The sequence below is a fragment of the Cheilinus undulatus genome, linkage group 11 (genome assembly GCF_018320785.1).
Source record: "Cheilinus undulatus linkage group 11, ASM1832078v1, whole genome shotgun sequence".
In the NCBI taxonomy this organism is placed as follows: domain Eukaryota; kingdom Metazoa; phylum Chordata; class Actinopteri; order Labriformes; family Labridae; genus Cheilinus; species Cheilinus undulatus.
The window spans coordinates 30,185,493-30,203,688 of NC_054875.1; the positions used below are offsets into that span (position 1 = coordinate 30,185,493).

Below are 18,196 nucleotides of genomic sequence, written 5' to 3' on the forward strand. Positions count from 1 at the left end.
TCCCAAGTCTAGAAGAAGTGTCAAGCAACATAAACCAACATTGCAGAGGACTGCTTGGCGATGATGACTGACCCACATCTCCCTAGGGCTCTTTGGCCAATCGTAAGGTGGGTGAAGACTCATTTCAGCCCAGATGGAGACATTAAGTCAGCTGATGTGAGATAAAGAAGAGGATTTGTACCTGGCCAGTTGCCAGACTGGTGGTCCTCCCTGCACTTCCTTCTGGAGAGGATAAGGACAATTCTACGCCTCCACCCTTAGCTGGAGATGGGAATCGAGAACTAGTATAATACTCTTATTGATAGTAAGTTACCTGTGAGCAGTTTTCTAATATCTCAACTACAGTGAAAGGTACTGTGCATAGAGGGGAAAAAACCCCAAAAGAAAAAAATGCTGTGTTACACTGATGTCCTTGTAAAGCTGGATTAATATTTAATCAGTCAGGCTGAAGGCTGACGAAATTCAAACAGCACCAGCATATAACCTCAATTACTGATTTTAAGAAGATTTAGAGCAGGATGTCAGAGTGAGTAGTTCGCATCAGGAGGAATATTTTAAATCTGCTGATCCAGACACAACTCACAACATACCTGTATGTCAAGGTTAGTGTGGAGAAGATTAATATTAACAGCAGAGATAATGCTAGATGAATGTTTGTATAAAAGATAATTTGCTACCTTTAAAGCTGATTTGAAAGGTTGGATAAGATATTTTTTATCAGCTGGCTTTGTGCCTCTTGAGTTAAGGGCCATGTTGACCAATGGCATTCATCTTATATTAAATGTTTTATACATCGTTCACAGCTTATTTGACTTGCTCTGTCTACTTGAATTGTAACTGGATTTTGAATTCATTCAGTGTTTTGTAACTTGTGTGCCCAAAATTGTCATATAGTGTGACATGAATATTATTTTATATAAAACGTTAATACTGTCAAAATTATTTGTTACTTTCTTTAGACAAGCACATCAATTTTTAAGTCATTACATTTATAGTATGTTTTTTTCATAATTATTAAAGTCAGGCATTGTCCTCAATCATTCAATTTTAGATTGTTGTTGAGGTTCCAAATTTGTCATGATTCCTAGATTCCTCTCACCTGTGCTGTTTACTGTGTGTTACACTGAAGATTTTCTAATTTGTTATAAAGGGACATGAAAATTTTCTTTATGTTTGACTCTTTTGGCCTCAACTTTGATCCTACATCATCAACTTTGACCTTAAGTAACTTCATGGGGTTTTACCTGATATGAATTAACTATTCTGGGTCATTCTGTCCAAGTTGATCAAGAAACAGATGACAAAGACAAACAAAAGTTTTACAAAGGTTTAAATTTATATCTTAGAGGTTTAACTGTTTACCTTATTACTCCTAAAGCTGATATCTTCACAAATGGCATCAGTTTTTAAACACTTTTACTCGTTTTTAGAAGGTAGTGCAGGACATTACAGTGAGTGTTACACAACAAACTCAATTTATCCATAAAGCTGATCCAGATTGTAACACAGTACTGTAAGTGTGGAGAAGGGTGCTTTAAACTTAAGTATTAACAAAAAAAGGTTTAAGTTAAGTTTTAGTTTTTTAGATTTAGAGGTTTCGTGACACTGAACCAAACAAGCATACTCAAATGTAGGACTCAAAAACACTGAGACAAAGTTCAAAGTCTATTTAATCACTCCAAGGTCAGTACACAAAAATTCACAAAAAACTAGGCAGAGGTATCCAAAAACAACAGGCAGAGACAGGGTAAATAAACTACAAAAACTGGTCAAAAACTAACTGGAAACACAAGCAGGTGGCTGGAGCGCTGACACAAAGGACGAGACAACCTGGCAGTGAAGGACAGGACAGGGACACATCCTTACGGTGCCATATACGTATCGTGCTAAAGCCCATTTGACCATCTGACCTGTCCCCCCTTTGGCCCACGCTCACACTGCTCAACGCATCCAGGCCTGAGCACGGATATGTCGTGCAACCTCATCACACAAAGCTTCCACTGTTGATGAATTCATACATGTTGATGACTCAGTATACATAAGTATTGATTTTTAGGCTGTACATAGCAACAGATTTATATGATATCTGACCTGACACTGGGATACTTCACCTGACCTTGGATCAGAACGCTACTTTAACAATACAGAGCCCATGGGGGGGGGGTTCATAGCAGAGCATATAATTTTGAGCCTGATCAGACTTCCAAGCACTTCTTCTGCTAAATGAAACACCACCTTTTGAACCTGTATGAGCCCCTACAGCTCTGCGAAATTTTGGATGCCTTTCAGTGCTGCACCAAACAAGCTCTCATGTCATACAACAACCTGTGTCCAGAGCAGGGTTAAATATTAAGTTGAAAGAGTTTATATCACTGCGATGAAAGCAATTTTAACAATCTGATGAGAGCAGGAAGTAAAATGCCACAGGATTAATAAACGATGTTCTGTTCAAACATCAGCGATCAAGATCACAATTTCACTTCTTGATGACTTGAAATAGAATTAGAGGGTTACTAATTTAGTGGATTATAGTTTGGCATTATAATTTCATAAAAATGAGAGGTTAAATCAGATGTGAGATTATGCCCGACACTTTTCTGCGTATTTGGCAGACTGTCCTTTATGCATGGAGGATGAAAGGTGTTTGTTAACCTGTGAGCTGCTGTTTGTGACTCAAACAAGGGAAGAAGTTTATTTCACAGACAAAAACAACCTCTCACATTCATTAAAGTCTGACTTTGCTAGAAACTGGTCAGAAATGTGGACTGGATTGGGATCCATTAGAACGAGGTCGTAGTGAAACTTTGCAAAATGAAATTCTTCAGCTCTGATAAAATCTTTGTAACTTGTTGAAATACAGTGATATAGTTCTCTCTATTTCTCAAAAAAAAATCCTGCTCTCTTTTTCTCTTTAGGACAGTGTGTCTTTTGAGCATGCAGCTGCTGCCTGGTGTGCTCTGTGCACTCTGAAGCAGTTCATTTTTTTGTTAATTCACGTTACGTCACATCCCTTCGCTTGTGCTCCTTCATTTGCATTCGTGCTGGGCCAAGACCCACCTCGTCCTTCTGTGCCAGGGCCGTGAAGCGTGCCACACCCAAGCATGGAATGAAGGCACTCTTATTGGTCAAACGTACTGGACTTTTGGGTCAAATGGGCCCAGGCATGGTACGGATGGCCTAATGTGTGTTCGCCCTAATGCTGCATTCCATTTGTCATCCTAACTCATATTCCAATTTGTTTTCCTAAATTACGACTGTAGGTGGCAAACTGAAAGTCTTCCAAAATTGTATTCACAACTTGTGAACTCATTCAATCACAGAATACCCTGACCTTGATGTCACAACATGGTGGCACAGAGCATTAAGTGTTGTAAAAACTTTGATTTTGACCTGTTTTTAAAACCTTTTGCTGTTTCTTAGTGCATTTTTAGAAATTGTAGACACAGCACTGTCCTGCAGTTGCATCTAGTGTGCAGCAGCCTTTTAATACATGAAGTACTGCGAAGTGTGTTGTTATAAAGGCCCATTGGCTAGCAACTGGTCAATGCTGCTAAAAACATTGACTGGCTAACACAAGAACAGCATCTATCATTTTTTTCCAACTCATCCTTGTTGTGACAATTGGAATGCAAACAATTTGGGAATCCGTTTTTTCAGATGAACAGGACGTCATTTCCAGTTCTAAAACCCAGCTTCCGAGGTGAATAGAACGCAGCATCAATATGCTGGGGGAAGGGAGACATTTACACACAGGTGAAACACATGAGGTAATCACAGATGCAGGGAATAGGTAGGATGGGCAGGAAGGAGCAATCTGAAGAGACACAAGGTAAGTATACAAAATAAAACAGGAAACGCAAGATAAGACACACACGGGACTAGAAAATAAGAATATACTAAAATTAACCTGTAGATGAGACTTTCCCAGAGAGGAGGCCAGTGGATAGAGTCAGAAACAGAGATGAAAGAATGGAGGGGAGTCCCATGTTGGAATGGAATCTCAGCCATCTTCTCCTCCACTAGTAAGTTTTAAAAATGTCTGTATTTCCTGCAGATGAATCCAGCTTCACGACCAGAGCTGTTTGATTTTCATGGAGTCTGGATGACCCACCTTTTCACTGAAAACTGGAAGGACATACAAAACTTTCAGGCCAGGCCAGATGATGTTCTTATAACATCTTACCCTAAAGCCGGTCAGTAAAAGAACCTTAAAGATGATATTGAAAAAGTGCATGTGTGTGAGGTTTGAGACGTCGTAGGTAATTGTTTGTCCCTATCTTTCTTCTAGGGAGTACTTGGCTCTGCCACATCATAGACCTGCTGTACTTTGGTCAGACAATTTCAGAATGTGATAAAACCATCCCGCTTTTTACAAGAGTGCCCACCTTGGAGGTCACCATCAGTTACCTGAGGAGAGGTACAACCACTAACCTGACATACTTAATTTCACCCTTGCAGTATTTAGAGCGGCTGCACGGTGGCACAGGGTTTAACACTGTTGCCTCACAGCAAGAAGGTCTCTGGTTTGCTTCCCGGTCAGGGTCTTTCTGTGCGGAGCTAGCATGTTGTCCCCGTGCATGCGTGGGCTCTCTCCGAATACTCCGGCTTCCTCCCACCACTAAAGACATGCTTGTTAGGTTAATTGGTGACTCAAAATTGGCCATAGGTGTGAATGTGAGGGTGCCTGGTTGTCTGTCTCTTTATGTCAGCCCTGCGACTGAGTGGCGACCATTCCTGGGTGTACTCCACCTCTTGCCCAATGACAGCTGGGATAGGCTCCAGCATCCCCATGACCACCAATGGGATAAGCAGTATAGAAAATGGATGGATGGATGTGTTTAGAGCTCTAAACATCATGGTCAGGAATTTCTGCAGCCAGATTAACCCTTAGAGCTCACAGCTGTTTGTTTCACCATCATATCTCGTCTGGACTTTTTGTCTTATAAAGCTTATAAAGCATTAGCCCTGTGGTGCACAGTCAAGCACCACACATCCTCGTTTCTCAGGACAAACTGGACTTTAAGAGTATATAATACAATAATGTCGCTTGAATTTTTAAAAAATTTATTGGACTCTAAAGACAAAAAAAAGAAATCAGAATTTGAAAATCACAGATTCTTATTGATAACACAGTTAACAATAACGACTAAGCCTTTTCTTTACATAGACTTGCTCTCCCATCTCTTGGGGAAACAATGGAGGAAAAAAAAACATTCTATGACTAATGCTTTTCAAAATATCTACATGTATACGTAGAAAAAGTCCATGCGATTTTTGCAGTTAGATTCATTTGTGCCATTCCTCTAAGCAGTAGAGATGCAACTGGTAGACTACACCTCCCACAATGCATTGCATAGCTACAAACATGGCGCTGCCCACTGAAGAATGCCAAAGTACATGATTGAAAATGGATTAAAGATGGATAAAAGGATGCTTATTATCAGATGTAATGCTGTGGATTTAATTTCCAAAGACCCCAAAAGTCACTAAAATGTCAGGCTCGCTACAACAGCGTCCTTTACAGCTATGGAGACATTGATGGTAGCAAACGAACGGCAAGTTCAAAAGTTATCATTTTTATAAACTGTGTCACTTATTGTTGCCTATATGACAATGCTGTCCTCAGAGACCCCGGATAATCAGCCAAGTTCCAGGCTCACTAGAAAATGTTCTGTAAGAGCTACGAATGCATGGAAGACATGATTAGAAAGGCACAACGAAGAGCTTTCATATGAAAAAAAAAAAACAACTTAGTGCCTGTGACTTACAGTTCAAAAATTACCAAGCAATTTACAAAGGGGTGTGCCTGTGGCATGAATCTCTGCTGTGTGAGCTCTAAGGGTTAAATGAAATATTTGGCTGGCATTAATTTGTATGTAAAAGATTGTGTGTCAAGAAATAAACTTACAATACAATCCTTCTCACTTACAAATCCCTTCATGCCCTTGCCCCTCAGTACCTCTCTGACCTCCCCAACCCAGAGCCTCTGGTCCTCAGAAAATGGTCTTCTCACTGTTCCCACTGTTCCCACCACCAAACTTTGCACCTATGGAGATGGAGCGTTCAGGACCACGGCCCCCATCCTCTGGAACACCCTCCCTGAAAACATCTGCAATGCTCCATCCTTGGACAAGTTAAAAACACTCCTCAAGCACCACCTGTTCACCACAGCTTACAGTCTCTCCTAAACCTGCCCCCTACATACACTCAACTTAATGTTTGTCTTTCATGTTGTCTTGTTTTCCACTTTTCTGTAAAGAGACCTTGGGTTTCATGAAAGGCGCAATATATATCCAAGCTATTATTATTATTATCAATTACTTTTGTAGTGATAATATGTTTAAGATGCATTCATCCCCACTGTATGTTAAATTATTAACTTACTTAACTTTTTAATGATTTACAGAATCAGATCCATCTCCAACCTTATTCAAAGGAACAAACATGATAAACGACCTTCCCAGCTCTCCTCGACTGATAAAGACTCATCTTCCAGTTCAATTTCTGCCAAAGTCCTTTTTTGAGCAAAACTGCAAAGTAAGTCAAATCATAACTACTAGGTATGCATAGTATGCACACACACAAATACACACATACAATGTTAACTGCTCAGCAGTTAGTGTGAAAACTTTTTGTTCACTTCTCTCTTCATTTGAACAACTGTCTAGAGAAGTAAGCGCATCAAATTTATCAGCTTCTGATGTGATCCCTTTGGTAAGCGCCCTGAAACAACCTTTATGCAACAGGGCAGAACAAGGACTGTTATTTTGATGAGGACTTTTAAATATGCAAGTGTAGCTTGAAGCACTTGCTCACCCCCAGAGACTGGTTTAACCACTGGAGCTGCTCCACACCTGAAAAAGAGGAGAAACAGACAAGGCAGAGATGCTAATGCTTTTAGAGAGAAAAACATGCATCAAACCAAGAAGCAGAGTTTGAAGAAGAGATGGGGAAATATCTGCATCTCACTGAGAAGTAGACTTAGAGGTAAGGCTGGGTATTATACCAGGATCTTAGAAAGAATTAGACTTGCATTCTTTTGTGAACCCCTGCTTTTATAAATTGTAGAATGTAACTTGGCATTGTCTTTCTAAACGAAGCAGGGACGTCCCTGAAGAAGACGTTTAGATTATAGCATCTGTTGCTCAAAAACCTGTCCTCTCAGTATTAACAAATCATTCACAGATGTGCAAGTTCCCCATGCCATAGGCACTAATACACCCCCACTCGATCACAGGTGCTGGCTTTTAAAAATCTGAACTACCTGACTGTAGATAGGTAAAATAATGCCATTTATGAGACACAGCAACAGTTATCATTGCTCTTAAACATTAAACCCATCTTGTGAACAGCTTACAGAAAAGAAATATTGGCACCACAGCCAAAATGATCTTAAATTTCATTTTAACAGCTGGTTAAGATTGGTGTTTGGATTGTTAAGATTACATATGTGAATCTCTCAGTTCTAATGAGACATTCGTTCCAAAACTATACCTGACAAATATGCCCACTGTTCCAGCTTGAAGCAAAGTCTGGGCTGAATGTCTGTGTTAGTTTAACATTACATGGACAGAGAACCTTTGCTTATACTTTTATTGAACATGATTGAAATATTACACCATGTTTCTTGTAAGACCTTTCTCTGTTAAAGTAGGGTTTTTTTTTTCTCATGTAGATCGTTTATATAGGTCGCAACGCCAAAGACAACATGGTGTCTTATTTCCACTTTGATCGCATGGCCTTGGTGCAGCCAGAGCCTGGAGACTGGAGCAGCTACTTCCTAAGGTTCATGGACGGAAAGAGTATGTGCATTATAGAAATTGTTATCATTTAGTTCAAAGATTTACTAGGTTCTTCATGTGTTGTTTCTCTATTGTATCGAGACTTTCTCTCCACCCCAGTACATAACATGTACGGGATACGTACAGGGTCCGTGGATACAACTTTAAGACACACTGGGTGCACGGTCATGCCCCACGGCTAATCTATAAAGCAATGGTGCCAGTGTGTCATCAATTGTTTGATCTCTACCTGAGTCAGGTTGACGTCTGTGTGAATATATGAAGAAAGCAACAGTAGTAGTGTGGGATTCAGTGTTATATCTGCTTACCTGTGTTAGACTGGGCATCTATCTACGGGCAGCCTCCATGGATTGCTGTTTCCCTTAAGCCAGGTGTACACTGTGTGATTTTCCTGTGATTCAGCCACGAATTTAGAGTCGCACGACTCACTCTGAAGTCGGACCAACTTTCAGTTGGACCAAGCATCGTTTGTCATGCTCTGTACAGGGGGCTACGATGGCCGGCCACGGCCTGACTATGACCTTAAGACCTGCTCCCAATTGGTCGGGAGAATTTCTGGCATGTTTGATATTGTGGTTGTACGACTCCAGACACTTCACAGTGAGAGCAGAAACACGAGCAGAATAAACAACGTTGGGGGTTTGTTTTCCTTTGTAAACTGTCAGACAATGTCCTCAATTACCATGACAAAAGCCGGAATGACTTTCTGATGTACTCCGCCATGATAAAAGAAATAAACAGGCAGGAAATATTCCTACCTGCAGACCTGCAGCTGACATAGATGTAATGCTATTTGTGTGTGAAACTAAGAGAGATGGCGGGAGAGATCGGGGGGGTGGGGGATGACTTGAAACACTTAACCCTCAGACCCTGAGTCTTTTTAAAAAAGGAAACTCTGCGGGTTTCTGGGACAGACTGTGAGCACTCAGGTTATGCACAATGGTCATGTGACGTAAGCGATTATGTCGCACAGTATGAGATGACATTCTGCCATGACTGTTGTATCGTCGGCTTGAAATCGCACAGTGTATGCCCGGCTTTACTCCATTTATGTCTGCACCATTTCTGGCAGCTTCCAGTAACAGTGCATTGTGAAATGGTCAGAATGGTGGCTGTAATCCCCATATCGGAGTATTGCTTATGGGCCATGAGCTAATGCGTCCAATGGGACCTGTGCTGAATGCAGATGTAAGTTGGCTAACAGCGGGAAGAACAGACATTGTTCCAGCCCAAATATGCAACAGCTTGCTGTTGTGGCAGGGCTCCCTTACCTATGTATTGCTCATGGTGCTGTGAGCTCACGCATCTAGGGGGTTCTTGCTGGTCTGGTGAGCTAACATGCTAGCCGAGAGGCTCCTTCTCTGAGAGGAAACTGGTCCAACACTTGGTCAGCTTCAGAGTCCAGGCTGGGCGCAGACAAGACCGGTTACAGCAGACTTCTCTCTCCCTTTGACAAGTAAAGGTTTACCCCCACCAGTGTATTTCTGGCGGTTCATGGGCTAACGCACTGGCTGGGAGGATAGCATGGTTGTCAGAGTAACAAAAGGAGAAGTGGAGAAAGGAGCAGATCCCTCTCTGGTGTTTGCTAGTAGCTCATGAGCTAACATACTTGACGAGGTGCTCCTATTAAGCGATAAAACTGCTCAAAATCTTAATGGTCCATTTCCAGAGTCCATGTTGGGTGCAGACAATGTGGGCTGAGACAGATGTCCCTCTCCCTCCTCTCATTTTTAGTGAATTAAAGTACCCTCACCAGCATATTGCTCATGGTTCGTGGGCTCATGCACTCAGGGGTGCATTCTGGTTTAACCTGGCTGTTGAAGTGCCCGCGGTTCGTGGGCTAACACTCTTGTTGTGGCTATCCAGTGTTGAACAGCAAAGGAGGAATAAAGATAATTGCAGATCCCCTCCCAGCGTTTTGCTTGCAGCCCTTGCGTAAACACACTGGCATAAAAACAAACTGTTAAAGTCCATGTCAGGCAGACTATGTCAGCTGCAGTTGGAGTCCCTCTTTTCCTCCTGATCACTGAAATAAAGTTCCCTTATTTTACTATCACTTTGCATTTTAATCATAATTTTCATTTCAATGCATTTATTGATTTAGAACTACAATAGAAACAACTGTGTACATATTTTTATTTTTATCTGTGCTATTATCAGCCAGTGATTATTTATTTTTAACCTTAATGATAATGATATAATCATTAGGAAAAAAGTCTACACGCACATCCAAACCAAGGTGTGCAGGTGCTGAGCCGAAATAGAGACTGACAAAGAACAGAAAGACATCTCACAAACTGCAGGGCTCCAAAGATGCAATTGTTTATTGCACCAACGTGACGTTTTGTGCAGAGTTGCTCTTCATCAGACTAACGGGACAAGTGCAGAGCGCCTTATTATATACAGGTGAAGGTAATCACATAGACAATCGTATGATCCGATCTATGAGTCATCACGTGAATATGTTTCAAGCACAAAAAAAAGAACATGTCAACATACAACCCAGTGACTATATGCAATATTTACAATTTTAATAAAATGTGAGCTTACCTTTTATTTTGCTCAAACAGCGCTCTGTTGATCCCTTGGCCTCCTTTCTTTCTTTAACTGACTGATGCTGTTAAGTGTGAACTTGTCTTAGTTTTTCACGCTGTTACAAACGTTATCAACATTCACATTCACCACTAACACTACTCTAGTCCTCTTATAGGTCGTTTCCACCGAGCAGTTCGGTTCAGTTCGGTGTGGGGCGGCACGCTTTTTTTTGGCGTTTCCATAGAGAAAGGGTCCCAAAAAAGTGAACCGTACCGTCCCACTTTTCGGCACCCTTCCGTAGGGGTGCCAATCTTACCTAACCATACCAAAAAGGTGGAGCTACACACACAACAATAGGGGCTGCACTGACGTCACGTCAGTGTGCGACTCAGCTGCTTGCCTCCGGGCTTCAAAGACAGAAGTCTGCTGCGAGAAGCGGGCGAAAATGGGAGAAAAATGGACCAATATCTGCCTAAATGGGAAATATTTGGACTTGATGGTGATCCGAACTGTTTCCTAGTCTATGGATGTTGGTATCTGGCCACAAGTCAGGTTTCCTGATGTTTAGCTGGATAATTTTAAGTACACAAAGCAGAGCCTGAAGGCTCACATCAGCCTGATCCATCCTCGCGATGGATGAGAAACTAAATAAATGCTTACGTTTTGTGAATACGAAGCCTTTGAACAGTTCATTCTCATCAGTAACTAGTTATTAATCTACTTCTTACATTAGGTAACCTGTGAAAACATCGCTCTGTGGTTGTTGAACGGGCTCGTAAAACTTCAGGCTGCAGACTATTTTAAAACGAGATCAGCGCACTCTGACTTAATCTAGCTTGATTTTAACACCAGCTGAACTTTTACTTTATTTTTAATGTGGTGAATTCTCACAGTACAGCTTTAAACTTTCATATTTTGTCGTATAAACTGTTCTAGACTAGATATATTCACATATTAACGTAGTGTTACAACTCAAACGTCTCTGTACACGTATTCCATCAGCTGAGGATCTTTACTGACAGCGGTTAACATCATTAAGATGTAATTGTTTTTTTAAAAGCACTTTCAGCTGAAATAAAGCTGTTTACTGCTTATTCCTGACTGATTTCTGTCACTCATCCTTTCTATAACTCTGCAGCTGGAACAGCTGACTCGCACTGTCTGTGACTTTACATGCATGCTTTCACAGCCCCGCCCACCCAAGTGAGAGCACGGGTGTCTGTGGAAACGCTAACTATTTTGGGGTTTAGCGTACCAAACCATACCAAACCGAACTGAATCAAACCGGACCCCCTGATGGAAACACGGCTTTAAGGTCCAATGGACGCACCGGCTTAAAATGAAACTTGTCAAAGTTGATTGTCGTTTTCACTTACCGACCTTCCCTCTTGCTGTGCTAAACAAGATTTCAGAAATTTAAAACCTAACTTGCGTGATGAGCAAAACTCCTGCTTCAGGTGTCACTTGTGACAAGACTGCATCTAGACCTTTGTTCCCAAGACAGGAAATCGCCAGTATGCGCTGTGTCATAGAGGCTTAAAATAGGCCTATTTAGTTAGAAGTAAATGAAAGAGCTGCATTTTATTTGATATAATATACAAGACTATCTCTACATAGCATTAAAAAAAATATTCGTCTAATGTAGAAAAAAAAAATCTTTTATTTCAAATTTGGCACAGTTTGGGAGGGGCAAAAGGGCAACATGTGGCTCCGGAGCCACAGGTTTCCGACCCCCAAGCTGAAGGATGGAGGTCACTTTCGTCCTTGAACTTAGCTATCCAGTGGGCACATCTACCGTTAGCACCACTAGGTGTGATCTAGCTTTCTATGTCTAAGAGATCACTGGTAGGGCATTGAGGGTTGGATATTACCCTCCCCAGGATCTAAAACCACAGGATCACCCTGGCAAGGATGAACGGGACTGCTTGCTTGCAATACCAGTAAACTCCTTGGCTATATTGGACCCTGTGCAGCCTGTTTTTCATTGCAACAGGCTACCCCCTGCAGGGATCCCAGAAGCCCAAGGCTCCAATATTTAGGTTGGTTAGCCTTAAGGGTGAACCGTGCAATGTCTTATGGCTACTCCCTGCAGTGAACTCAGAAATCCAAGGCTCCAACATTTGAGTTGGTTAGCCTTAGGGACGAACAATACCGTATCTTATGGCAACCACCAATGGCAGTGGACTCACCCCTCTTCTGCTCTCTCAGTGCAGCACATGTGTAGGTCTGTTATTCTTGATAAGAAATGAAGACAGCCTGTCGAGAGGAGATCCACACCCTGATTATTGGACACACAGGTTGTTAAGGAAGTCTGTACTACCAGCAGGACAAAAGTTAACCTGTTTGCATCTGGGGAGACATCCCTTGATGGCTCTTCTTCCAGAGAGCAAATAACCCTTTACTGGGATTGGCACATTTGTGGCCCAGGATTCTGCACTATAACCATCTCACCTTCATCCTGCTCCAACTACTCTGAAGGACCCTGTTGACTGATATTGGTGACACCTCTTCGTTCCACTTACTATGAGAAGTCCTGCATCAGAGATACTTGCAGGATTTCCTTACATTCATTTTGAGCAGGGCTATATCTGGTGGCCTGTCCCTGATAGCAACAGGATCCAGGCATTAGGCTACTAGAAGCTGTTGTGAGAATCATGCAGGCAGCTTTGGCACCATTACCCAGGCTGCTTGGAGTTAGACTCACTGAGTGCACTCCTACCACACCGTTCAGGATGGCCTACAGTTTTGCAGTCCTAACTGGAGGTTTGAAGCCTGCCATTAACCTGTGTGGTGTTCGGCATTGGGGGATCAGCACTACTGAAGACAGCTGGTCTTCTGTTTTGTGGTCCCTCAGTGATTCAGAGCTTATGCTGAACAGAATGGGGCTTCAGTCCCACCTTTGGGCTGCCTGAGTCCTCAGTGAAAATTGGCATCCTGCCTGGGGCCCTCTGGGATGGGGACATCTAATGGCTACGTCTTCTGCAGGTTTGCCAGATGGGTTGGGTGTGGTCCTCTGACCCACTCCAGCACTCTTACCCAGGTCCTGTCTGAATTCTTTCTGTCCCAGTTGGTCAAGCTCCATTTGCCCTTGTTTCACAAGGCTGGGAAAGGAGATTAGCAGGGGTAGTCTGTTCGTGCCAATCAGATTCCTGACAGGTTATCTGGTGTACATGGACCATATAGGAGTCTGATCAGCTCCTTATCTGTTGAGACTTGGGGCATCTAGACAGGACCTTGTTGAGAGTTGATGGTCTAAATGTGTTGTAGGGACTATCCAGCAAGCTAGATGTGTCCAGAGGGGCTGGTCCCAGCTGGAACTTGCTTTACACAAAGTGTGGATACCTAATGGGCCTCTTGACGACACGTGCAGCAGCCACATGGTGTTCTTGTCCTCCCTCCAGGTCCTACTATATTAATGTAGCAACCAGCCCTTCTTTGGGAGGTGGGGGCTTGGTGCTCTGCAGTGTTAGAGCAATATGTCCTCCCTTTGTCAGCCTAGCAGTTTGAGTTGACTTTGGTGGGTCTGCACATATTATGTACTGGGTTAAAGAACTATTCTTGATTCTGAGTAAGGAGACTATCTCTCCAACCTTTACTCCGCTCGGAGACAGGTTCTGATCAAACTATCAATGATTACGCGCCAGCGCAGGTGCTTTATAGATTAGCCGTAGGGCGTGACTGGGCAAACTGGTGTGTCCTAAAGTTGTATCCAGGGAGAACATATCCCGTGCATGTTATGTGCTGGGGTGGAGAGAAAGTCTCTTCACTTAGAGAACCACAGTTGCATCATAACCCCACGTTCTGTGGTCACAGTGGTGTTTGGATCCTGGTATGACCATGTGTCCGGCTGGTGGAAGAAGAAACAGACTTATCCACAGCTCCATTACATGTTCTATGAGGATATGATTGAGGTAATTCAAGTGTTTGTTTTATTTGTTTTCCCTTGGCTCCATTTTTATGGGTGAAAATAATGTTCAGTAGGATATTTGATCACTTTTTCCAGGATACTGCACAAGAATTCGAGAAACTCTGCTGCTTCCTGGGTTTGTCTCCTTCGGCTGAAGAAAAGGAAAGAATAATGAGTGCAGTGCAGTTCAGTGAAATGAAAACAAACAAAATGGTCAACTATTCATTATTCCCTGGGATGGATTTCACAAAGTCATCCTTTATGAGAAAAGGTACTGTAAGTAAAAACAGTGCATGACACAAAATAAGATCTTCAGTTGAAATATTTGACAGATTCTCTGTGGTTTCTGCAGGAAAGGTTGGAGACTGGAAGAACTATCTCACTGTGGCCCAGAATGAAAAGTTTGATGAAGACTACAAGAAAAAGATGAAGGACCCCACACTTATGTTTCGCACTGAAATCTGACTGCAAAAGCTGTTGACAGATTGATTTGTTGATAGATATACTGCATTTCTGTAAAAAAAAAAAAAAAAAAACATAGATACAGTGGGTATGTAAAGTATTCAGACTCCCTTAAATTTTTCACTTTGTTAATTTGCAGCCATTTGCTAAAATCATTTAAGTTGATTTTTTCCTTATTAATGTACACACAGTACCCCATTTTGACAGAAAAACATGGAATTGTAGACATTTTTGCTACCCTCTACTCAGTATTAAGTAGAAGCACCCTTTTGAGCTAATACAGCCATGAGTCTTCTTGGAAATGATGCAAGTTTTTCACACCTGGATTTGGGGATCATCTGCCATTCCTCCTTGCAGATCCTCTCCAGTTCTGTCAGGTTGGATGGTGAATGTTGATGGACAGCCATTTTCAGGTCTCTCCAGAGATGCTCAATTTGGTTTAAGTCAGGGCTCTGGCTGGGCCATTCAAGAACAGTCACGGAGTTGTTCCTAAGCGACTCCTTTGTTATTTTAGCTGTGCACTTAGGGTCATTGTCTTGTTGGAAGGGGAACCTTCGACCCAGTCCGAGGTCATGAGCACTCTGGAAAAGGTTTTCTTCCAGGATATCTCTCTACTTGGCCACATTCATCTTTCCTTTAATTGCAACCAGTCGTCCTGTCCCTGCAGCTGAAAAACACCCCCACATCATGATGCTGCCACCACCATGCTTAACTATAGGGATTGTATTGGGCAGGTGATGAGAGGTGCCCAGTTTTCTCCACACATACCGCTTAGAATTAAGGCTAAAATGTTTAATCTTAGGCCCCGTCCACACAGAGACGAAAACAACATATTGCCGTTTCAGTGCGTGTAAGCACAGAACCACTAGAAACAACTGAAAATGCTGTTGTGCATATGCCAAGCCTATATGTGGTGCTGCATTGCTGCCACTGAAATGCACCAAAAGAGGCAAACTGACAAACTTTATTCTAGTTGCCCTTCTGATTGTTCTCAATGTTGGATTTAAGAACATATGATGTATGCGTTTTGCGGTAGTGGTAAAGGAGCATAAGATTTTGCTGTAAAAGCCATAACAAGCTCAGTAGCTTCTGCAGGCCGAACACAACCCTGTAATCCACCCTTGTTGTTTTGGCCATACCTGCTCAGGCGTCTTAAGAGAGCTATGCTATGTGTGATGTAATTGTTTCAAGTTGGCCATCCACACAGAGATGAAACGGTAGTCGTTTACGGATTTGTACGTTTTCAAAAAGTAGCACTTACAGTCAACCCAAAATGCCCTTTCCGTGTGGATGAAATGCCGCTACGACAAAAAACTTTTGCATATACTTCTGAATTCATCTCCGTGTGGAGAGTGCCTTAGTCTAATTAGACCAGAGAATCTTATAGTCTGGGAGTACTTCATGTGTTTTTTGGCAAACTCTATGCAGGTTTTCGTGTGTCTTGCACTGAGAAGAGGCTTCCGTTGGGCCACTCTGCTGATTGGTGGAGGGCTGCAGTGAAGGTTGACTTTCTAGGACTTTCTCCCATCTCCCCACTGCATCTCTGGAGCTCAGCCACAGTGAGCTTTGGGTTCTTCTTGACCTCTCTCACCAAGGCTCTTCTCCCCCGATTGCTCAGTTTGACCAGACAGTCAGCTCTCGGAAGAGTTGTGGTCGTCCCAAACCAGAGTGAATTAGGGTGTGAGTTTGCAAAATATCACCGACTCCTCAATATGATGCTTCTCACACCAGCATCCACCAACACCACAATAAGAAGCATACAGAGGAATCATCAGCTTTCTGACAGTCAAGTTTTTTGTTTCATTTAATTATTGATCTAAAAAGAGGTTAAAAAAAAGTTATCAGCTGATATATATGGGTTATCAGAATTTTTAACTCCTAATATCAGCATCGGCCCCCAAAAACCCATATCTGTCAGAGCCGAGTCGTCTGAACTCACTCTCAAATAATCCATAAAATTACAAACATAACTCATGCATTCATCATATGTATTCTTTGATGTTATGAGTTGTGTTGTTCTTTTTCAAGATATTAACAAAGAAAAAAAGAACCCTCAATGTAATTGCATAATCTAAACAATCAAATAATTTATTTCTATTGGTGAGAGTTACACAATTTGATTACAACAAAATGAATGATCTTCAGTATTATTACCACTATACACCATTACTTTATTTGCAAGATTTTTCTGTTTTTCTTCATTTTTCTTTTTTCTCTCAGTTAGAGCTGTTTAATCATTGGATTTTTAAAAATGTGTTCTGTACATGTTTAATGCTATTTTTATGTTTTAGTTTGAAATACATACACATTCCTTTGTCTGTTACTGACACCTACTGGTGAAACTGTGTATTCAGCTAAATCGTCAGCCTGCAGTGTTCAAATGATTGAGACAAGCTCATGGGCTGCCAGAAACTGTTGACAGTATCAGTCACATGCAAGAGAGGATGTTTGTTTTTGGAGGAATATGGAAGACAGAAGGACTGTAGCAACTTCAACATTTCTGGTCAGAAGGCACACGTGGTAAGTGACTGTGTTTTGTTGTTGTTGTTGTTGTTGTTGTTGTTGTTTTGAGCATCTTTTAAGGTTTGTGATGTTGTGTTTCTTATGGCAGTATTGTTTACTTTAGTTTTTCACAGTGCTTGGTGTAAGTATAAGTACCTGTATAACCACCTGTCAAACATCAGTTGGAACGTGGCTTACCTGTACTGGAAGAAAAACTATGGGAGCAGTTATAACCTGTAATCTGTAAAAATGCCATTTGATACCCATTTAGCATTATATTTTCACTTCTTTACTTATAAAATCAACAGAAATAATTCAGTTACAGACACCTGAATGTTTTATAGAAAGCTTTGAGTGGGCTGCCAATGTAAAATAAAATGTGTTTATTGACTGTCCACATTTATATTTGAAGTTTCCTTCACATGACTTTGAGGTAGTCTTTATTACTTGTTAAATGAATGAATGAATGACAATGAAACATACATAGAATGTAAGACTGAAAGCTTGAAACAGCTCTCAGACTAAATATTCCATTAACATACATTATATGGTATGGACAAAAGTATTTGGTGACACCTGTTAATCATTGAATTCAGGTGTTTTACTTAGACTTGTTGCCACAGGTGTATAAAATTAAGCACCAATGCCTTTCACAAACATTTGTGAAGCAAAATGAGTCATTCTGAAGAGCTCAATGACTTTAAGCATGGTATTGCTATGGGTTCCACTTTTGCAGCAAGATGTTTTGTGAAATTTTGTCCCTGCTAGATATTTGATAGTCAACTCTTAAGCTATATTATAAGAAAGTGGAAGCTTTAAGGAACAACAGCCCAGCCACAAAGCAGAAGACCAGGTAAAATCACAGAGCCAACGACTGCTAGGACGAATAGCGCATAAAAGTTGCCAACACTGCATGCATATGGAGTGGTATAGAGCACACAATGCTATGTTTCCAACTTTTTGGCAACAGTTTGGGGAAGGTCCTTTT

The 18,196-nt window shown here is 41.6% G+C and overlaps 1 protein-coding gene across 3 annotated transcripts; it reads left to right on the forward strand.

Moving 5' to 3' along the window:
• The first annotated feature begins 496 nt into the window (after positions 1-496).
• LOC121517853 (cytosolic sulfotransferase 3-like) lies at positions 497-17,603 on the forward strand. 3 transcript variants are annotated; one of them, XM_041799923.1, is made up of 8 exons: positions 497-602; positions 4,055-4,193; positions 4,289-4,417; positions 6,407-6,537; positions 7,676-7,802; positions 14,151-14,248; positions 14,341-14,515; positions 14,597-17,603. In XM_041799923.1, exons 2-8 carry the CDS (start codon positions 4,055-4,057, stop codon positions 14,707-14,709), a joined length of 912 nt encoding a protein of 303 aa, XP_041655857.1. In that variant the 5' UTR covers positions 497-602; the 3' UTR covers positions 14,710-17,603. The 3 variants fall into 3 exon arrangements, with proteins under 3 accessions (XP_041655857.1, XP_041655858.1, XP_041655859.1); XM_041799924.1 differs by having other exon boundaries at positions 533-592; XM_041799925.1 differs by lacking the exons at positions 497-602; positions 4,055-4,193 and adding an exon at positions 5,957-6,133 and having other exon boundaries at positions 4,288-4,417.
• Positions 17,604-18,196: the final 593 nt, after the last annotated feature.

Bases quoted from the DNA above. Each gene is read 5' to 3' on its own strand.
- LOC121517853 (XM_041799923.1), top strand. From the start codon at position 4,055: ATGAATCCAGCTTCACGACCAGAGCTGTTTGATTTTCATGGAGTCTGG. The intron at 7,803-14,150 runs GTATGTGCATTA...CTGTGGTCACAG, and splicing joins AAGGTTCATGGACGGAAAGA to TGGTGTTTGGATCCTGGTAT. The intron at 14,249-14,340 runs GTAATTCAAGTG...CACTTTTTCCAG, and splicing joins TCTATGAGGATATGATTGAG to GATACTGCACAAGAATTCGA.